General features: G+C 44.1%; 1 protein-coding gene across 1 annotated transcript in view; it reads right to left on the reverse strand.

The window, feature by feature from the left end:
- Nucleotides 1-21,163, reverse strand: part of LOC126262412 (inversin-like) — a 97,422-nt gene that overhangs the window by 57,711 nt on the left and 18,548 nt on the right. Inside the window, exon 2 of the mRNA XM_049959039.1 lies at nucleotides 7,314-7,890. Within this exon, the coding sequence (XP_049814996.1) occupies nucleotides 7,314-7,879 (566 nt within the window). The 5' untranslated portion in view covers nucleotides 7,880-7,890. The remainder of the gene's footprint in view (nucleotides 1-7,313; nucleotides 7,891-21,163) is intronic.

A 21,163-nucleotide genomic window follows, 5' to 3' on the forward strand; every position in this document is an offset into this window, starting at 1 on the left:
TTGTCTACCATTCACCCGCAGTAAAAAAATGGTTCAAATGGCTCTGAGCACTATGGGACTTAGCATCAGGTCATCAGTCCCCTAGAACTTGGAGCTATTTAAACCTAACTAACTTAAGGACATCACACACATCCATGCCCGAGGCAGAATTCGAACCAGCGACCGTAGCGGTGGCGCGGTTCCAGACTGAAGAGCCTAGAACCGCTCGGCCACGTCGGCCGGCACCCGCAATATTGGCTGCTTATCGTACAGGGGCTGGTACTGGAGGCATCCAATGGTGGGCATAGCATGAGTCTACAGAGCGTAGCTGAACTGTTTAGTCGCCGAGTAACTAAAATGGTTCAAATGACTCTAAGCACTATGGGACTTAACATCTGAGGTCATCAGTCCCCTAGACTTAGAACTACTTAAACATAACTTAACCTAAGGACATCACACACATCCATGCCCGAGGTAGGATTTGAACCTACGACCGTAGAGCCGCGTGGCTTTGGACTGAAGCGCCTAGAACCGCTCGACCACAGCGGCCGGCCTCCGAGTAACTCACAACATTGATAAGGCGCTAGTGGTGTTGATACAAAGCAGAGTAATGGCAACGATACACAAAGCAAACATTGCACTTTGTCTACAACAACAGTTGCCGAAGTTGACATTTCGTCAGAAAGGAACCCACGGAATTTTACAGAGTGAGAAAGAAGTGTCAGATGGAATGTTAGCGTTTCTGCAAGATGAGTCAGTGGCTTGTGTGGTGTCGTATATGTTCGAACGTGCGGACAACGTACATGAGGCATACAATTATGACAATACGTGCTTAAAAAGTGAAACATGTTGAAACATGTCGAGCTATGTAGTTCATCATCCTTGTCGGACAGGGAGCCACAAAACCTGTCTACAGTAGAACGTAGTAAACGCCAGTCGTTGTCCAAGGAGCGGGTACTAAGCATAATTACTAACATGGAAGAGCATCCACAGTATTATGAAAAGATTTAGAATAAGGCTACAGCAATATGATCTTGTAGTGCATGAGAAAAACTACGGATAGTCAAGGGAGGACAAAGCGCACTTGTTACAAAAACTGGTGCTTGCGCGTTTCAATAATTCTTAATACAATTAACAGGATGTGCATTGAGCCTAGTTTACACGACGACATTGGGTTGCGCCACTCGTTGCGTGGAATGAGTTGCACGCAAGTGGTTTCATATATGACTGTAGACACGGCGACACCAGTATACACTTCAGCTTCGTTTTGTGGGTCCCTGAGTCGTGTCTGAAATGAAAGTTTTGGCAGCTGCACGTCGCACGAGTTGTGATGGAGTTAAAGCTTCTTTCGTGGAATCGCTGCATAAGAAAAAAGTAAGAAACGTGTTTCGATTCGTGACTGGAGAAAAAAAGACGTCAGCTCGGTTCCTCAGTAACCTTGCTGAAATAATTTATAACGGAAGATCCAAGAAGTTCTTTTAATTATCTTAGAATGTCACCAGAACTGTTCACGTTCCTTCTAAATAGAGTTAATTATGTGATAAGGAATAAAGGTACTGTAATGGATGAAGCACTGTCACCAGAACTGAAGTTACATATCATACTGCGTGCAATACAATCGAGAACACTCGGCATGTTATAAGACACGGTTTTAGTTGGTGATGACGCTATTTCATTAACACCAATAATTATTAACATTAACAGTCATAATTATTAACATTAACAGTCATAATTATTAACATCAGCAACAATAATTACTCGAAGCAGGCCGCATTAGGAAGAGAATAGTTTGCAAACTACTGTCTTGAAGATAGATCTTTACAGTGGCAATATTTCAAAATTCAAACATATGTGAATGGGTAGCACTGCAGCGACGTTTTAAATAGATGAATATGGAATAAAGAATGCAGCTTCTTGAATTGTATAGCCTTTACTCCTGTCAACAATATTCCTTAACAAAGAGATGGCCAACTCGAACGATGGGATTTTAGTCTTGTAGACGATAGCACTGCCACAGCTAGAATTACACTTGCTTTTATCTTTCTTAATTCAGTTGTATAGAAGTATGCGCTCCTAACTCAAATTTTGCCCTGCAGCTCAGATATTGTCACACCATCTATGTTGTGATCGCATATGACGGTCTCCGCGGCAGCAATATGTTGCTTATTTTTGTAATCGCTAAAGGAATGCTTCATCCTCCGAAAGGCGTTCCTGCATGTTGAGTGCAAACTCTGTCCGTTTTGGCTTGTCATTTGACTCAAGTGCCTGTAACAGTTGCGCTTTGCAAGTGTAAATCCATAAGTTCTCGTGGAGGACCTTATGCAAAGTTGAACGTGGTAGTTGGAACTGTCTGACAGCAGTGTGGATGGACTTTGTAGGTGAACGAGTGAAAACGTTTAGCCGCCCAGGTGGTCGAGCGGTTCTAGGCGCTTCAGTCCGGAACCGCGCTGCTGCTACGGTCGCAGGTTCGAATCCTGCCTCGGGCATGGATGTGTGTGATGTCCTTAGGTTAGTTAGGTTTAAGTAGTCCTAAGTATAGAGGACTGATGACCTCAGATGTTAAGTCCCATAGTGCTTAGAGCCATTTGAACCATTTTTTGAGCATCACTGAAATCCCACAAACACCTGTGCAAACCATAGATATCCAAAAAGCGAACATTATTCTCCGTTCCCCACTTCATATTTCAGTTTGTCTACACTCTACGAACACACATAACCTCAAAACTCATGCAACTAGTGTCGCCAAAGTTGGAACACGCCGAAAGTGTTTAGTTTCACCAACGAGTTGCGCAACGCGGGGCGCGCATGCGCAGTGGCCGGTAGCCTGCAACCTAGTGTCGTCGTGTAAACTAGGCTTCATAGTGACCTAATACCTTTGCACATCATATTGTGCGCGTCATAGATTACAGTAATTTCATAGGAAGCAGTGGATGGTTGCATAACTTCAAACAGTGCAACAGAAACGGAAGACGTAAGGTAACGAAATTTCAAACAAACTGTCAACTTGACAATGCACAGCAAGCTGCGGAAACGGCCCGAAAATATGTAGATGAGATAAACAAACTAATCCTAACGTTCCGTGAGGAAACTGTTTTCAGCTTCGACTAATCGGAATTTGAAAAAGAAATGCATTAAGGAACCCTGGAAATTAGAAGTACCAAGAGATTTGCATCAAGATCAACCAACATCGATGTCTTAACGCTTTCGTATACAATTGTTCCGACTGTCAATCTGGATGGTAAAATGGCTGGAAAGTCATTTATTGTGCTGCGAGAAGTTGGAGGTGCTCTGCCCCCTACCATTCATTTGTGTGTGCGTGATCTTACAAGGGCAGTAGGGAATATTTACGTCACAGCAATGAAGAGTGGGAAAATGGGCGCAAGGGAACTACAAATGTGGTGTAAGCATTGCTTTTGGCCAATACGTGGTCAAAATAATTTGCTTTTGCTTGATTTATGGTCTGTGTATAAAAATCATACTCTATTAGAGAAAACTATTCCTCCTGAAAAGCGTGTGGCATTTGCAATTCATACCACCCAGAACCACTGGACATATTCATGTGTCCGGATGTTTGTTTTTATCCTTGCCTATAAAAGATATCGCACTATCTGGAGGTTTGCCTTAAAGATTAGCCAGTTTCACGATAAGCTCCACGACAGACTGTTTCACTGTCGGTTGCATGCCATCACATTCCATCAGTTCTTATCACCCCGTTACACCAGCCTGACTGCATATGCATTCTTGAAGGATGGATACCTAGCTCAACGTGCTACACGGTTTGTAACTCCGAAGGAGCTCGCCTTCGATATTGATGGTGTGAACCTTTGTTATCACTGTGGGGCGGAATTTTTCATTCGGCGTTCACGGTGCAAGTTAATGGTTTTTTTTGTTTTTTTTTTTTTTTTCAAGGACGAGGATGTCCATTTTGTGACCTGTAATACATAGATCCCATAGATACTTGATCTCTGTACCTCCCGGACGTTCATTTCCTGTCACCCTCCTGATGCACATGTTGAATCATTAGCAGCTAGTATTTTTGCTGTCATAAGTGTTAACACAACACTTTCAGATGAGCCTTGCTAAAGATTGAACTTGCAACCGCGCGCTGAAGGGGTTCCTTGTTAGCTTCTGCATGCCTGCAACCAGGCGTCAGAGTAGCAGCGGAAAGCCACCTAGCTGAATGGCTGTCGACTTCTGCACAGAGGTACATTTTTAAACGGTGTTACTTAGGTTTAAGTAGTTCTAAGCTCTAGGGGACTGATGACTTCAGCAGTTAAGTCCCATGGTGCTCAGAGCCATTTGAACATTCAGTGGTATATGTGCATACTGTCTGTAAATTTGTCTCGAATACAGTTGCTAGTAACGAAGCAATAATTTATAACGTCAAGTCTCGTGCAGTATCTTCGATGCATGGTCAGCGGAAAAAGTAGCAAGCGATAAACATTTTTCCTTTCATAACTTTGTACGGGAGTCAGCGAGAAAATTTTTGTAAGGATTTGATGTTATCTGTGAAGTTTGTTGCAAGTCGCTAAGTGCTCTCATTCACAAATATTGAATGAATGAAGTGTGGGAACTCACGTATCACAGTCTACACGACTTTTTCACTCCCCACCCCTTTGACAGGTACGTGACTCTTATCCCACAGTGGTTGTCACCCGACAGTAAGAGATATGTGCACCAAGCTTGTTAGAAATCGGTCCAGTGGTTTAGAAGGAGATGTGACACATGCATACATACACACAAATATACATACACAGTTTTATAATATTATCGATTATACGGGATATTCAAAAAGTCTCTCCGCAGTGCCGTATGATTGCTAGCCGTGCGTGTCGTATGATTGTTCGCCAGCCTGTGTTACTTCCCTACAAGTTGACTCTCCCAACATTCCACTGTTTCGTTTATCTCGGCCAGCGTCAGTAGTATCGTTGGTGTGTGTCGTTACGTGTCGACGTGAACGTTTAAGTTTAGTTCCTTTGTTCGTTTGTTTCGCTTTCGTCTCTGTTAAAATGCTAACCATTGAAGAACGTGTGCTTTTAGTCGAACAAGTGTTCAAAGCTGGAGGTAAATACACAGTTTCAGTTCCTCAAATATTAAATTCAGTTTTCCCAGAGACAACACTCCCACATCGCGATACTGTGCGAGATTTGATTAACAAATTTCGAAGTACGGGTTCAGTGAAAGATGCCCCGAGAAGTGGTCGTCCTAGCGTTTTGTCTGTGGATAAACTACTCGATATTTCCGATAAAACGTCCATGAGACCGAATAGGTCAGTAAGAAAACTCGCCCAGGAAATCGATGTTAGCGTCGGAACGGCACACACAGCTGTAAGGAAAAAATTACAATTTTTGCCATACAAAGTGACAGTCGTACAAGAATTGAAAAATACTGATCATGGCAGGAGACTGCATTATTGTCAATGGTTCAAAAATTTCGTTGAACAAAATGGAAGGGATATTCTTAATGAAACGTTTTTCACTGATGAGGCGTGGTTTCATGTATCCAGGTACATGAACTCGCAAAATTCTCGTATGTGGAGTACTGCAAATCCATTCTGTATTCATGAGGAACCACTTCATTCTGTGAAAATAGAAGTTTGGATTGCAATTCCTAGACGTCGGATTGTGGGTCCCATACTTTTCAACGAAACAATAGACGCACAACGATACTGCAGTGATATTCTGTACCCATTCATAGGAGAACTTGCGTTAAGTGAAATACTGAACGGTTATTTTCAACAAGATAGTGCAACCGTGCATACAGCTCGCGATTCAATGTCACTGCTTGCTGATGTTTTTGGTGATCGCATAATTTCGCAGGGACTTTGGCCTCCACGATCGCCTGACCTAACACCACCTGACTTTTTCTTCTGAGGTGCAGCGAAAGCAACTGTCTATAAAAACCGTCCAAAAATCCATCGATGAATTAAAAACTGCAATATCCACTTTCACTGCTTCTGTTACAGACGAAATGTTACAGCTTGTGTTTGCAAACATGATTAGACGGATTGAACTGTGTATTCAACAACAGGGGGGACACTTTCTACATTCAATGTGAAAATTTGGAAGTAAAAATGAATATTCAATAAATTAATAGCCGGCCGAAGTGGCCGTGCGGTTAAAGGCGCTGCAGCCTGGAACCGCAAGACCGCTACGGTCGCAGGTTCGAATCCTGCCTCGGGCATGGATGTTTGTGATGTCCTTAGGTTAGTTAGGTTTAACTAGTTCTAAGTTCTAGGGGACTAATGACCTCAGCAGTTGAGTCCCATAGTGCTCAGAGCCATTTGAACCATTTGAACCAATAAATTAATAACTTGTATTTCACTGAGTTTCATTTCGTTATATCCACTGCGGCATACGGCACGCGAAGCTAACAATCATACGGCACTGCAAAAAATGGTTCAAATGGCTCTGAGCACTATGGGACTTAACATCTGAGTTCATCAGTCCCCTAGGACTTAGAACTACTTAAACCTAACTAACCTAAGGACATCACACACATCCATGCCCGAGGCAGGATTCGAACCTGCGACCGTAGCAGTCGCGCGACTCAGGACTGAAGCGCCTAGAACCGCTCGGCCACCGCGGCCGGCACGGCACTGCAGAGAGACTTTTTGAACACCTCATATATCACCCTTAAGATAACATGATTAAGGAGCTCATAAATAAGAAATGAGACAGTTAAAGTAGTAAAGGAGTTTTGCTATTTGGGGAGCAAAATAACTGATGATGGTCAAAGTAGAGATGATATAAAATGTAGACTGGCAATGGCAAGGAAAGCGTTTCTGAAGAAGAGAAATTTGTTAACATCGAATATAGATTTAAGTGTCAGGAGGTCGTTTCTGAAAGTATTAGCATGGAGTTTAGCCATCTATGAAAGTTAAACATGAACGATAAATAGATTGGATGAAAAGAGAATAGAAGCTTTCGAAATATGGTGCTACAGAAGAATGCTGAAGATTAGATGGGTAGATCACATAACTGATGAGAAGGTATTGAACAGAACTGGGGGGAAGAAGAGTTCGTGGAACAACTTGACTAGAAGAAGGGATCGGTTGGTGGGACATGTTCTGAGGCATCAAGGGATCACCAATTTAGTATTGGAGGGCAGTGTGGAGGGTAAAAATCGTAGAGGGAGACCAAGAGACGAATACACTAAGCAGATTCAGAAGGATGTAGGTTGCAGTAGGTACAGGGAGATGATGAAGCTTGTACAGGACAGAGTAGCATGGAGAGCTGCATCAAACCAGTCTCTGGACTGAAGACCACAACAGCAACAACAAATAAAAAACTGAAGACAGTAAGGGATAGAAAACAAGCACCAGGCAGTCATACCATTCTGACTCAAGGCGTGTTGCATCCCTCAGCAGACGGCAGATCTCCACAGTGTCTTCTGTGTGTTCCCTCATGGCACTAGCCCAACCATCTGTAGCCATAACTTCTTGGTAGTGGGAATTGATGAAGCTGATAGCTGCCGCCTTCAGCTTCGCACACGAGTAGACCATTGCAAGGACGGCGCTGGCTGCAGCATTTTCCACACACAGGTCCATAATGACCTGTTGCTCACACTGTTGCTTCAGTCTGGTCACACCGTACTTCTCCGCTGCCGCGAGCAGCTCCGGTGCGACGCATTCCAGCAGAGGCGCTTCGTCAGTGTACATGAACTGCAGCAGCTGCTGCAGCACCTCCTGGTTGATGTCTGCAATGTTCACACTGCCCTCAGATGCTTCCAGCACATCGTGCCGGAACATGGCGGCGAAGACAGGGCTGCGCGCCGCCAACACTGCTCTGTGCGCCGGCAGCCAGACGCCGTCCGCCATGATGGTGACGTCAGCAGCATTTCCGGACGAAAGCAGCGCCCCCAGGTCGGCCGACAGGGTCCATCTTCTGTTCGTTTCCATCGCAGTTTCACCTGCAAGACACAGGTATGCCATCCTTAAGTTGCAGCCTCTGTGGCTCAGTGGTTAAGTGGCTGACAACAGATCCTTAATGGCTTCAGTCTGACTGTGCTTCGTCCTCTCATGTTTCTCATTTATTTATTTATTTGATTAATACTGTTTTGTGGCACAACTTGGCCAGAAGAAGGGATCGTTTGGTAGGACATGTTCTGAGGCATCAAGGGATCACCAATTTAGTACTGGAGGGCATCGTGGAGGGTAAAAATCGTAGGGGGAGACCAAGAGATGAATACACTAAGCAGATTCAGAAGGATGTAGGCTGCAGTAGGTACTGGGAGATGAAGAAGCTTGCACAGGATAGAGTAGCATGGAGAGCTGCATCAAACCAGTCTCAGGACTGAAGACCACAACAACAACAACAATACTGTTTTGAATTTGGATCACTTTAATTACCACGAATTTGATTTCATGGAGATAACAAGCAATTGTAAGGTTCATCTGTAGTTATTTTCTCTGTTTATTTCGTTTCATCTTAAATACGTTAGACCTATGTCCACGACTATGGCAATACAGGATGCATGTTTTCTGGGAATATGTGTGCGTGTCAGTGTTAGTCGAATGAAGAGGTATTTGTAGCTGTAGCCTACCTGTCGCTCCACAAGAAGCCACAGGTAGGACACAGCCAAAGAGTAAGAAGGGGGCGAACTCTGAAGTTAGGGTGCCACGACGTCGGGGTCAATAGGGAAGCTGCTAGCCAAACAAAAGAGCTGCAGATTCCACGACGCATTGCAGACAATACGAGATAGCCAGGCAATGTAATGTCTTTTCATAGGACAACCTACGACGAGAGCGAACACAAACAGCACCCCGTTCCTAAAAAATGCAACTCTCTGATTTGTGAATAAAGGACTGTTTTTAACAGATAACATCTTTCCTATGTTTCGTGAAAGCAAACAGCACTTGGGGCTACATGTTTTCTCTCAGCTTGTGAGAGTGGAACAGGATCACCTGTGACGTAACGGGTAAGCCGTGGCGCCCTGAAAATATTTTAAGTTCAGAGTTGGCGGCCACCGCTCGGCAAGAAGCGGCTCGTTAGCAAGCGCTTGATGCCGCACAACGGCCGGACCACGTGGTCCATCGTGCATGTGGCTGGGAATTCCTTGGTGACGCTGTGCGCCGGGAGGGCCAAAGATGGTGGACTTGTGAAACCATCATGGCAGACATTTCACAGTTCCTATAGTAGCCAGATGAATCATGATACAGTAGAGTCTCGATAGTTCGAGTTTCCAATAATCCGAGCCTCTTAAAAAAAAAATGTTGCAACGATCTACTTTTTTTACTGACATGATAAATAATGAAAACGTCATTGCAAAAGATAGATAGGGAGAGTACAGCCCAGTGACAAAGCAGACAACAATGCAATCAACACCGACGATTAGTTCGCTGTCCTGTTGCACGAACATCTGTTGTCAGTATGGCACGAAATACCCCGACTTCTGCCGGCTGCTACCAATCAAAACTGGGGAGTTCATACGCTGCTGTAATTCCCAGTACCTGTACTGTACAGTGTTGTGTGTCGTTTTGTTTGTTGACTGTGTGTTCCGTTGTACACCTTACAAAGACGAGTGCTGTAAGAAAAAAGAGGAAATTTGTGCCTTTGCATCTAAAATTAGAAGCACTAAGACGACTTGACAAAGGAGAAACAATAAAAAAACTTGCTCTCGAATATGGTGTCGGTGAACTTACTGTAGGTGACTGGCGAAGAAACCGACTTAAATTGGAACAGTTTTCTTCACAGAAATGCTCACACGAATCTCTCAGTCGAAGAAGTATAAAGAAGTCAGACTTCGAAAAAACAAGTGAGGCATTGTTCATGTGGTTTAGCCAACAGAGACAGAAAGGTGCTCCGATTTCTGGCCCAATCTTGCAAGAAAAAGCTTTGTTTTTCAGAAACCAGCTGCAGGAAGGAGATGACAATTTCGCCGCTAGTGTGGGCTGGCTCGACAAGTGGAAGAAAGAAGTATGGAGTGCGTCAACTATACGTATGTGGAGAATCTGGTGACGCTCAGGCCGTTTCAAAATTTATCGTCGAGTTTAAAAAAATCATAAATGACGAAAATTTGTCTAAGGAACAAATATATAACTGTGATGAAACTGGGCTAAATTTTAAAATGTTACCAGCGAGAACACTTGCTTCTTGTGAAGAAAAAGGAGCTCCTGGGCACAAAAAAGCAAAGAGCGGCTCACAGTTATGGTAGCTTAAAATGCAACTGGGAACCACAAACTAAAACTAGTTGTGATTGAGAAGTCTGCCAAGCCAAGAGCATTCAAGTATGTATCCATCTCAGCTCTTCCGGTTGTCTATACACATGAGAGTAATGCTTGGATGAATCAGGAAATCTTCAAGAACTTGTTTTTTTTTACTCATTTGTACCTGACTGCAAGATTTTTTTAAAAGAAAGGGAACTGCTATGCAAAACAATTTTGCTCATGGATAATGCGTCCTCACATCCAAGTGGAGGAGAACTGCAGTGCGACGGTATCCGCGCCTTGGTTTCCCACCAAACGTTACCTGTCTCATTCAGCCCATGGATCAAGGCGTTCTGGAATGTCTAAAACAAAAGTATCGACGGCGATTGCTGCAGTCAATCCTGCATTCCGAAGACAACGAAAGCATTGTAGGAGCTTTCAAGAAAGTGACTTTGAAGGACGTCGCGTACTGGATAAGCGAATCTTGGAGCGAAATAAAGTCAGACACAATTCTAAGTCATGGAGGTAAATTCTACAGGAAAGTATACCAGACACAGAAACTGAAGATTTAGCAGATGAGGACGATCAACCATTGTATAATTTAATCAGAAGGTTGCCAGGGTGCGAAGAGGCAGAAGAGGTGGAAATAGGCGAGTGGTTAAATTCGGACGAACAGTTGGAAGTGACAGACTCTTCTATAATTGACATGGTTAACATTCCATCGCAGTGTGAGAGTGACGAGGATGACGAGGCAGAGGCTGCACCGATGGTGAGTCACATCGATGGCTACGCTGCTCTCGAGGCCGCCATATGCTACGTGGAACAGCAGCGTGAGGCGACACCAACTGACCTACTGCTCCTGAGACGGTGGCGTGACATTGCCGCGAGGAAACGCTGCAGCTTCGTCAAACAAAAGACACTTCACTATTACTTGTTTAAATAAATAACTATTGTTATTCTGCCAATGCAAATGCATGTGTAAATACTTTTATTTTAACAAGGTTCATATTTTGACCTGTATTACTTGCAATATCATAATATTTCTTTTTCCCATTTAAATTTCGATAGTCCGAGTTTTCGATAGTTCGAGGTGGTTCCGGTCCCGTTCACCTCGAACTATCGAGACTCTACTGTACCTCAAAAAGAAACATGTTCATTAATATTATTTGCACGACGATTCTGATGGTGTAATCAGATTTCCAATATCTTTATTAGTCTAAAGTTTAGTATCTGAAAGTAAATTATACAAGTAACACCCAGAAACGAATTTCCAAAATATAAACGCTTCATCCGATTTTGTCGATCGCCGTGTCTTTAGAAAGCTATGAGTGTAGACCTAAATTGGTATGAATTATAGGCATGTAACTTTAATATTACATGAGTTATCGGAGGTCAAAGTGGCCGATTACTATCGATCGTGTCAGGCTATAAGTACTCCACAGTTACACGATAAAACGGGGAGCAGCATGCTTATAAATATACACTCCTGGAAATTGAAATAAGAACACCGTGAATTCATTGTCCCAGGAAGGGGAAACTTTATTGACACATTCCTGGGGTCAGATACATCACATGATCACACTGACAGAACCACAGGCACATAGACACAGGCAACAGAGCATGCACAATGTCGGCACTAGTACGGTGTATATCCACCTTTCGCAGCAATGCAGGCTGCTATTCTCCCATGGAGACGATCGTAGAGATGCTGGATGTAGTCCTGTGGAACGGCTTGCCATGCCATTTCCACCTGGCGCCTCAGTTGGACCAGCGTTCGTGCTGGACGTGCAGACCGCGTGAGACGACGCTTCATCCAGTCCCAAACATGCTCAATGGGGGACAGATCCGGAGATCTTGCTGGCCAGGGTAGTTGACTTACACCTTCTAGAGCACGTTGGGTGGCACGGGATACATGCGGACGTGCATTGTCCTGTTGGAACAGCAAGTTCCCTTGCCGGTCTAGGAATGGTAGAACGATGGGTTCGATGACGGTTTGGATGTACCGTGCACTATTCAGTGTCCCCTCGACGATCACCAGTGGTGTACGGCCAGTGTAGGAGATCGCTCCCCACACCATGATGCCGGGTGTTGGCCCTGTGTGCCTCGGTCGTATGCAGTCCTGATTGTGGCGCTCACCTGCACGGCGCCAAACACGCATACGACCATCATTGGCACCAAGGCAGAAGCGACTCTCATCGCTGAAGACGACACGTCTCCATTCGTCCCTCCATTCACGCCTGTCGCGACACCACTGGAGGCGGGCTGCACGATGTTGGGGCGTGAGCGGAAGACGGCCTAACGGTGTGCGGGACCATAGCCCAGCTTCATGGAGACGGTTGCGAATGGTCCTCGCCGATACCCCAGGAGCAACAGTGTCCCTAATTTGCTGGGAAGTGGAGGTGCGGTTCCCTACGGCACTGCGTAGGATCCTACGGTCTTGGCGTGCATCCGTGCGTCGCTGCGGTCCGGTCCCAGGTCGACGGGCACGTGCACCTTCCGCCGACCACTGGCGACAACATCGATGTACTGTGGAGACCTCACGCCCCACGTGTTGAGCAATTCGGCGGTACGTCCACCCGGCCTCCCGCATGCCCACTATACGCCCTCGCTCAAAGTCCGTCAACTGCACATACGGTTCACGTCCACGCTGTCGCGGCATGCTACCAGTGTTAAATACTGCGATGGAGCTCCGTATGCCACGGCAAACTGGCTGACACTGACGGCGGCGGTGCACAAATGCTGCGCAGCTAGCGCCATTCGACGGCCAACACCGCGGTTCCTGGTGTGTCCGCTGTGCCGTGCGTGTGATCATTGCTTGTACAGCCCTCTTGCAGTGTCCGGAGCAAGTATGGTGGGTCTGACACACCGGTGTCAATGTGTTCTTTTTTCCATTTCCAGGAATGTATTTATTCATCTATGTCTTTGTTTATATCCCATATATATTATTCATGAAGAAATTAGTTAAAAATTTGTTGCTAGGCTGCTGGCCTACCTTTTTTCTATTCCTTTGATATATGTTTATTTAATTTGTTTATGTATCTAATAATGTGTGTTAGAGCGTGTTTATGGTCCAGCCGTAGAAATATTTGTTTAATTCCAAGATGTTTAAATGTAAATCCAGCACTTCGTACGTGTTTCAATACGTTTGTGAGCTTGGAGACTTGGAGGTAGCGCTCTAGCCAATCACAGCGGTCGTGAATGGGGAGATTGGACACGTGAGTGAGCGCTGGACGCGGACAGTACAGCGCGACAGTCGCGGGAAGGACTTGGAGAGTGGAGCGGTTTGCGCGTGATCGCGGCAGATAGAAATACCGGGTGACCAAAAATTCAGTATAAATTTGAAAACTTAATAAACCACGGAATAATGTAGATAGAGAGGTAAAAATTGACACACATACTTGGAATGACATGGGGTTTTATTAGAACAAAAAAAAAAAAAACAAAGTTCACTAAATGTCCGACGGATGGCGCTGGACAGCAAAACTGCTACCGTGACGCGTGAGAGGTACGCCGATATGTTACAGAATCGCATCATCCCCAGCCTGGCTGATAAACACCTGCTGGAACGTACGATGTTTACGCAGGATGGCGCTCCACCCCATATTGCTAGATGCGTGAAAGATCTCTTGCGCGCATCGTTTGGTGATGATCGTGTGCTCAGCCGCCACTTTCGTCATGCTTGGCCTCCCAGGTTCCCAGATCTCAGTCCGTGCGATTATTGGCTTTGGAGTTACCTGAAGTCGCAAGTGTATCGTGATCGACCGACATCTCTAGGGATGCTGAAAGACAACATTCGACGTCAATGCCTCACCATAACTCCGGACATGCTTTACAGTGCTGTTCACAACATTATTCCTCGACTACAGCTATTGTTGAGGAATGATGGTGGACATATTGAGCATTTCCTGTAAAGAACATCATTTTTGCTTTGTCTTACTTAGTTGCTATTCTGATCAGATGAAGCGCCATCTGTCGGACATTTTTCTGAATGTTTGTATTTTTTTGGTTCTAATAAAACGCCATGTCATTCCAATCATGTGTGTCAATTTGTACCTCTCTATCTACATTATTCCGTGATTTATTCAGTTTTCAAATTTATACTGACTTTTTGATCACCCGATACTTCGGAGTGCCGACTTGTGCACTTGTGAGGTTTCCGTGGCTTCTACAGTGAAGACGTAGTGAGCGTTTAGAAGTGAATCCCTCGCGAGCTATGCTGTTGTTCATAGCTAATTACGTGCAGTAGGAGTCTATTGTTTCCCTGTTATTCAACTTACATTTTATTTCATTGCTGGACCATCGACACCAATAGGTATTTTGCAGAAATATACCGCATCCTCAAAAGTACTTCTACTACCGTACTCATCATTTAAAGTCGTTAAGATAGTACCAGCAGATTTCATTTAACTGCAATCTTTCATTTACAAATTTATATGTTACTTTCATAATTCGCAACTACCGAGTGATAGAAACCTTCGACCGTTCGATTCATGTGTGAATTCTTATCGTATACCGTAGATTCAGCAGTATTTGGCCTGTAATGCGGCAACTACGTATCCCAGCCCCTAGTCAATGAAACCAGTCAAAACTTTTAATATTTGAACACTGACTCTGTGGGTGCGCAGACAAGGGCCACCACCACACCAGTACACATTTACTGCGAAAGCCAGCACACCTGAGCGCAGAGTGTGGGATCAAATTTGGGCCTGCTTTCTCTAATCGTGGGAGCGCTTCTGATTGGTTTATCCTTGCATATGCAGTATGTGGGAGCTGAAATGTTATCGAAGAATATTTTCATCTTTTTCATCTTTTTGATCCAACTGGCTCTGGGGGTTGCAGGAATTGCCGCACAGAAAGCAAGAGAAGTGAAGTGAGCAAGTCTTCCAGGCTAGTAGGTCACCAGTAGAGTTGGGGATCCCTTTATTGCAATTGCTGCTAGCTATCCTTGCCTAGTAAGGCGGCGCCGGTCTCCCGCGTCGCTCCCCTACGCTCTGTAAAGGAGTATGGGATTCATCATCATCATCATCATCAAACTGTATACGGGTTTTTGACAGTGCGGACTTCAAAAGTCTAGGTTTCTTCCATTTTGCTTAGCAGCAAGATGCTTTTTAATAGGAGTGTAAGTTCTTTCAGCTCATGGCTATGGCGCGTTATTCCACGTCGCCATATTTTTCCTCACTAAATTGAAATTTGCATGCCATTAAGGGAAAGGAAAAAAATCCATTATATGAAGACAGAATACTGTTGATGACCGTGCAGCTTTTCCCTGGAATAAATGATGACTAACTGAAACCCTCAGCTGCCGACAGGTGTTGTTGATATATCTCGATGTGGACAGCTGAAAATGTGTGCCCCGAACGCGACCCGAACCCGGGATCTCCTGCTTACATGGCAGACGCTCTATCCATCTGAGCCACCGAGGACACAGACGAATAGCGCGACTGCAGGGACTTATCCCTTGCACGCTTCCCGTGAGACTCGCATTCCCAACTGTCCACAATTCTACATATGTAATGTACCTTATAGACATTTGCACGGTCATCGACAGTATTCTGTTCTTTCGAGAACAGTTACTGTCTTCATGTATATAGTTAAAGGCTACCCAGCCATTGACCTTCGTCTGTGCGAATGCGCACAGGTTGCCCAAAACTCTTACGGGAATCGCCAAAGCGTGCGCGAGTAATGAGTGGATGGGCAAATGTCTATAAGGTACATTACATATGTAGAATTGTGGACAGTTGGGAATGTGAGTCTCACGGGAAGCGTGCAAGGGATAAGTCCCTGCAGTCGCGCTATTCATCTGTGTCCTCGGTGGCTCAGATGGATAGAGCGTCTGCCATGTAAGCAGAAGATCCCGGGTTCGGGTCCCGGTCAGGGCACACATTTCCAGCTGTCCACATCGAGGTATATTAACAACACCTGTCGGTAGCTGAGGGTTTCAGTTAGTCATCGTTTAAAATCCATTATGTTTTACGGTTTATGCATAAGCTTTAAGTCGCCGGCTTCCAGTTAAGAGTTTTACTACTGTTATGTGCTGTACCTGTTCAGTATATTCCTTTACACTCATAATGTACTCTTAATGCTTTTCATGCAACTTTTTTGCAATGCTGTTTTCATTTGTATTCTTTCTTTCTTGGGGTATTATGATGGGGGTTTGGATTTTAACCCAACACAATGGCACCAACTTTTGGGATCACAAACTGTACTGCACCATCTTGCCACCGCTTAAAGGCCAAACAATAGCGAAGAAAATTTATTCTACTCCCAGTGTTCGGACTGATTACCTGCGAGCTGAGCACCACAGCATAAGCAGGCATTTGCGATCTCAAAGACAAAAGCAGATAACTACAGGAAATTGCACTCTGAGAAAATAATCAATCAAACTTTCCCCAGGAAATAACATTGCTCCCTAAAAGAAAAGGTTGAGCACAGTGATTTTACTGTGATGTGCAAGACAGTTACAATAAAACAAACTTTACAAATATATAATGGATTTTATATCAACAAAATTTTATCTTATCGTCAGAGAGATTAGTTATTAACGTCAAGAAGCAAACTCACAGCTGATAAGGACACTGAGAAGGTAAACACGTAATCGCTACATTTGCCTGATGTTGTGTTTGAAAGTATGTCGTATGTAATGAAGTACTTGCTAAGTTAAATTAGCTTTTAGTCTATTAATGAGAAAACTTTGTTATTATGGATGCAGCAAAACTATTTTAAGGTATTTAATTCATAAGAACTCGCACATTACACAACCTTTTCATTGTTGCATAGCGATCTATGCCATGCCGTTTCAGTGGCCATGCATCTGTGGTCGAGTAAGCAACGTGCATTTGTTGTAAAATCATTTATTTTAAAACAGCCGATTATTCTGTTGTTACATAGCATTAATTCCGCCAACACTTCGACATGGAACGAAAAAGACGTGCTCCGTTCCATAACACAATTTTGTTATAGGTGAAAAACTGCGAAGAAACAGTTTCAGCCCTAAAACGAAAGTCAATAGAACGTCCATAGTACGTCAGAACACCTAAAACCATTTAACGGATAAGATACCCTGTATAGATTAATCCATACTGGCAACCCTGTAAACACACTTCTGCTACACATCTCTTTGATCGAATCATGAGGCGAATAGGCTACTTCATTATAATCCATAATTTCATACTACAATATGATCCGGAATCAGCAAATTTAAATGACACAAAAAGCGTAAAATTTCTGAAAAAAAAACTTCAAGTGATAACATCTACATCTTCATTTATAATCGGCAAATCACTATGAGGTACATGACAGAGGACACTTCTCATTACACTACGAGGGCAGTTTGAAAATATCTCGGACTAGAACGGAAAGAAACGACTTACCTCAGTGAACCTTTTTTTATTTCTCAGTATAGTCTCGCTGTACAACAACACACTTTGGCCAGCATCGATGTTACAACCCCCTTGAACCCATCTCGAAAACTACGTTGCTCCAGGTCTGCAAAATACCCGTCAAATTCGGCTGTCATTCTTTGTTTGAAGAGAATCTCCCTCCACCGACGAAAACGTTTGAGCTTGGGGAAGAGACGGAAGTCTGATGGATCCAAATCAGGCGAATACGATCGGTTTGGCAACAATTCGTTTCTTGGTTCATGTATTTTTGCAATGGCAACGATACTTGTGTGTAGGTGCACATTGTCTTGTTGAAAGATGGCCTTCTTTCTTGCCAAACCTGGCCTCCATTGCAGTATATTTGCTGTAGTTGGTACGGGAGGTTGGCGTAGTATTTTCTCGTAACTGTTTGACGAATGGGGAGTGAATGTATCAGCACAATACTTTTTGCATCCCAGAAAACTGACGCCATGACTGTTCCGGCTGATCGTATTGCCTTTCCTTTTTTTGGTGGTGGTAAATGAAAATGTTTGCACTGCTTTGACTGCTGTTTCGTCTCTGAGGTACAGTTGTGGTCCGACGTTTGCTCTGTAGTCGCAAACCAGCGCAAAAAAATCTTGTTGGTCGCTCTGAAAACATATCAAACATTGTTCGGACATCTCCATTCTGATGCGTATCTGATCCTGCGTTAAGAGTCGTGGCACCCATCTAACAGATAATTTTCTCATAGACAGTTCCATTGTTAAATGCGATGTGCCAATTCACATGTCATTCCTACAGCTTCATCAAATCCTCGCACTATTAGCCGGTGATCCTTCATGGCCACATTACGCACTTGTACAAAAATTTCTGGTTAGTGACAGATCTTGACTAATCATGTAAGCTCTCCCGACCACATTTAACCTCGTTTGGCCATCTAGCAACAGCTGAATATGAAAGAGCAGGGTTCCCCAATGTGTTTTGAAAATCGACATGAATTTCCTTAGCTATCGTACCTTTTTTATGAAGTATTTAATCAGTGCTCTCATCTCGATTTATTCTATCTTAATATACACTGAGGTGACAAAAGTTATGGGATTCCTCCAAATATCGTGTCGGACCTCCTTTTGCCTGGCGTACTGCACTAACTCGACGTGCCATGAGATCAACAAGTCGTTGGAAGTCCCCTGGAGAAATACTGGGCCATGCTCCCTCTACAGCCGCCCATAAAGCGAAAGTATTGCCGATGTTGGACTTTGTGCACGAACTATTATGTCCCACAAATGTTTGATGGGATTCATGTCCGGCGATCTGGCTGGCCAAATCATTCGCTCAGACTGTCCAGAATGTTCTCACACCAATCGCGAACAAATGTGGCCCGGTGGATGACGCATTGCCATCCATACAAATTCCATCGTTGTTTGGGAACATGAAGTCCATGAATGGTTGCAAATGGTCTCCAAACAGGCGAACATAACCACTTCCAGTCAATGATCGGCTCAGTTGGACCAGATGATCCAGTCCAGGCAATATAAACGTAACCCACACAATTATTTGATCACTACCAGCTTGCACAGTGCCTTTTTGACAACTTGGGTCCATGACTTCGCGGGTTCTGCGCCACACTCGAACTCTATCATCAGGTGTTACCAACTGAAATCTGGACTCATCTGACCAGGCCACGGTTTTCCAGTAGTCTTGGGTCCAACCGATAAGATTACGAACTCAGGAAACGCGCTGCAGGAGATGACGTGCTGTTAGTAAAGCCACTCACGTCGGTCGTCTGCTGCCATAGCCCATTAACGTCCTAACGGATACGTTCGTCGTACGTCCCACATTGATTTCTGCGGGCATTTCACGCAGTGCTTCTTGTCTCTTAGCACTGATAACCCTACGCAAACGCTGCTGCTCTCGGTCGTTAAGTGAAGGCTGTGGACCGGTGCGTTGCCTGTGGTGAGAGGTAACGCCTGAAATTTTCGGCGCACTCTTGACACCGTGGATGTCGGAATATTGAATTCCCTAACGATTTCCGAAATGTAATGTCCAATGCATCTATCTCACCTACCATTTCGCGTTCGAACTCTGATAATTCCCATCGTGCGTCCACAATCACATCGAAAACCTTTTCACATGAATCACCCGAGTACCAATGACAGCTCTGCCAACGCGCTGCCCTGTTACACCTTGTGTACGCGATACTACTGCCATATGTGTGTGTGTGTGTGTGTGTGCATATCGCTTTCTCATGAGTTCTGTCACCTCAGTGTAGGATAATAGTTATTTCCGCTTTTGTGAGGTGCACAATTTTACGTTTCTCAAAATGAAAAGCAAGTTTTCGATCTTTAGAGCAGTTCGAAATCTTTTTAAAGCGTGTGTCTATGTTTAACTTTGTTTCTGACAGTATGTCGATGTAGGTAACTGCACCATCTGTAAAAGTCAGGGGTTAGTGTTTACAACGCCCCTCAGGTAATTGAAATACAACATAAGCAGCAAGGGTTCCAGCGTCGGTTCCATCCCCCTTTCGTTTTCCACTCCTCTCCCTTTTCTCCCCCTCATCTGTCCACCCCCGCCCCCCATCACCCCTTGGCTGTTGTGTGTCATCATCGTGCCGACTTTTTAGTGCAGTGTTTCCAGTGATTGTTAAGTGTTCTGTGTCTTTATAATGTTACATAAAATCTGTCTTGATTTCAAATTTTTTTTAAATTCATATGACCGGTTTCGGTTCATTCAGAACCATCTTCAGATCTGATATTTCAGTTACAGGAGTAACCCGTCCAAATACAGCAACTTTCACATGCTACGTCACATCATGATGTAGCATGTGAAAGTTGCTGTATTTGGACGGGTTACTCCTGTAACTGAAATATCAGATCTGAAGATGGTTCTGAATGAACCGAAACCGGTCATATGAATTTAAAAAAAAAAAAAAATTGCAATCAAGATGGATTTTAAGTAACATTATAAAATCACTGATTGCTGTTATCCCATAAGACATTATGTCTGTTTTTGCAAAGTTGTGTGTCTTTTCCGAAGTGTTGCAAATGGACATCATACCGTCGCTGGGTGTGAATTTTATTTCTCTTGCGAACAGAAACCAGACTGTCGCCGTGTTTTTTAATTGTCTGTCTACTATTCTACCTGGCTGCATCCTGTGTATTTTATTAGCATCGCCCACCCTTTGTTTCATGTTTTAAATTTCCACAATTTTCCGCCGTTTTGCAATTTAAGTCACCGTTTTCACCGTTTTATCGCCTGCTTTTATTGTTTCTTATCTGCTTATGTTTTGAAAATTCTGTAGGCTGACGAGCAAGCATACCAAGGGAAAAAAAAGGGTTCCAACACATTTTCCTGTGGCACACCTAAAATTACTTATGCTGTCGGTGACTCTACACGCAAAATAATAGTTTGCTTCCTTGCTAACAACAAAACCTCAAACCAGTCACGCAAATTCTTTTATGTCCCACGCGACCGCACTGACGTTGTACCGGCTCAAATGCTTGTCGGAAGTGAAGAAACTACTGTACCTATGTGAGTTCTATGATCCATGGCTTTCGCGAAGTCACGTGAGGACAAGTCGGGTTTCGGATGAATGATGATTCCGGAATACATGCTAGTTTCCATGGAAGAAATAATTCTGTACAAGATACCTCAGTAAGCCATTTAATAAATCACAATACGA

The sequence above is a fragment of the Schistocerca nitens genome, chromosome 6, assembly GCF_023898315.1.
Source record: "Schistocerca nitens isolate TAMUIC-IGC-003100 chromosome 6, iqSchNite1.1, whole genome shotgun sequence".
Classification (NCBI taxonomy): domain Eukaryota; kingdom Metazoa; phylum Arthropoda; class Insecta; order Orthoptera; family Acrididae; genus Schistocerca; species Schistocerca nitens.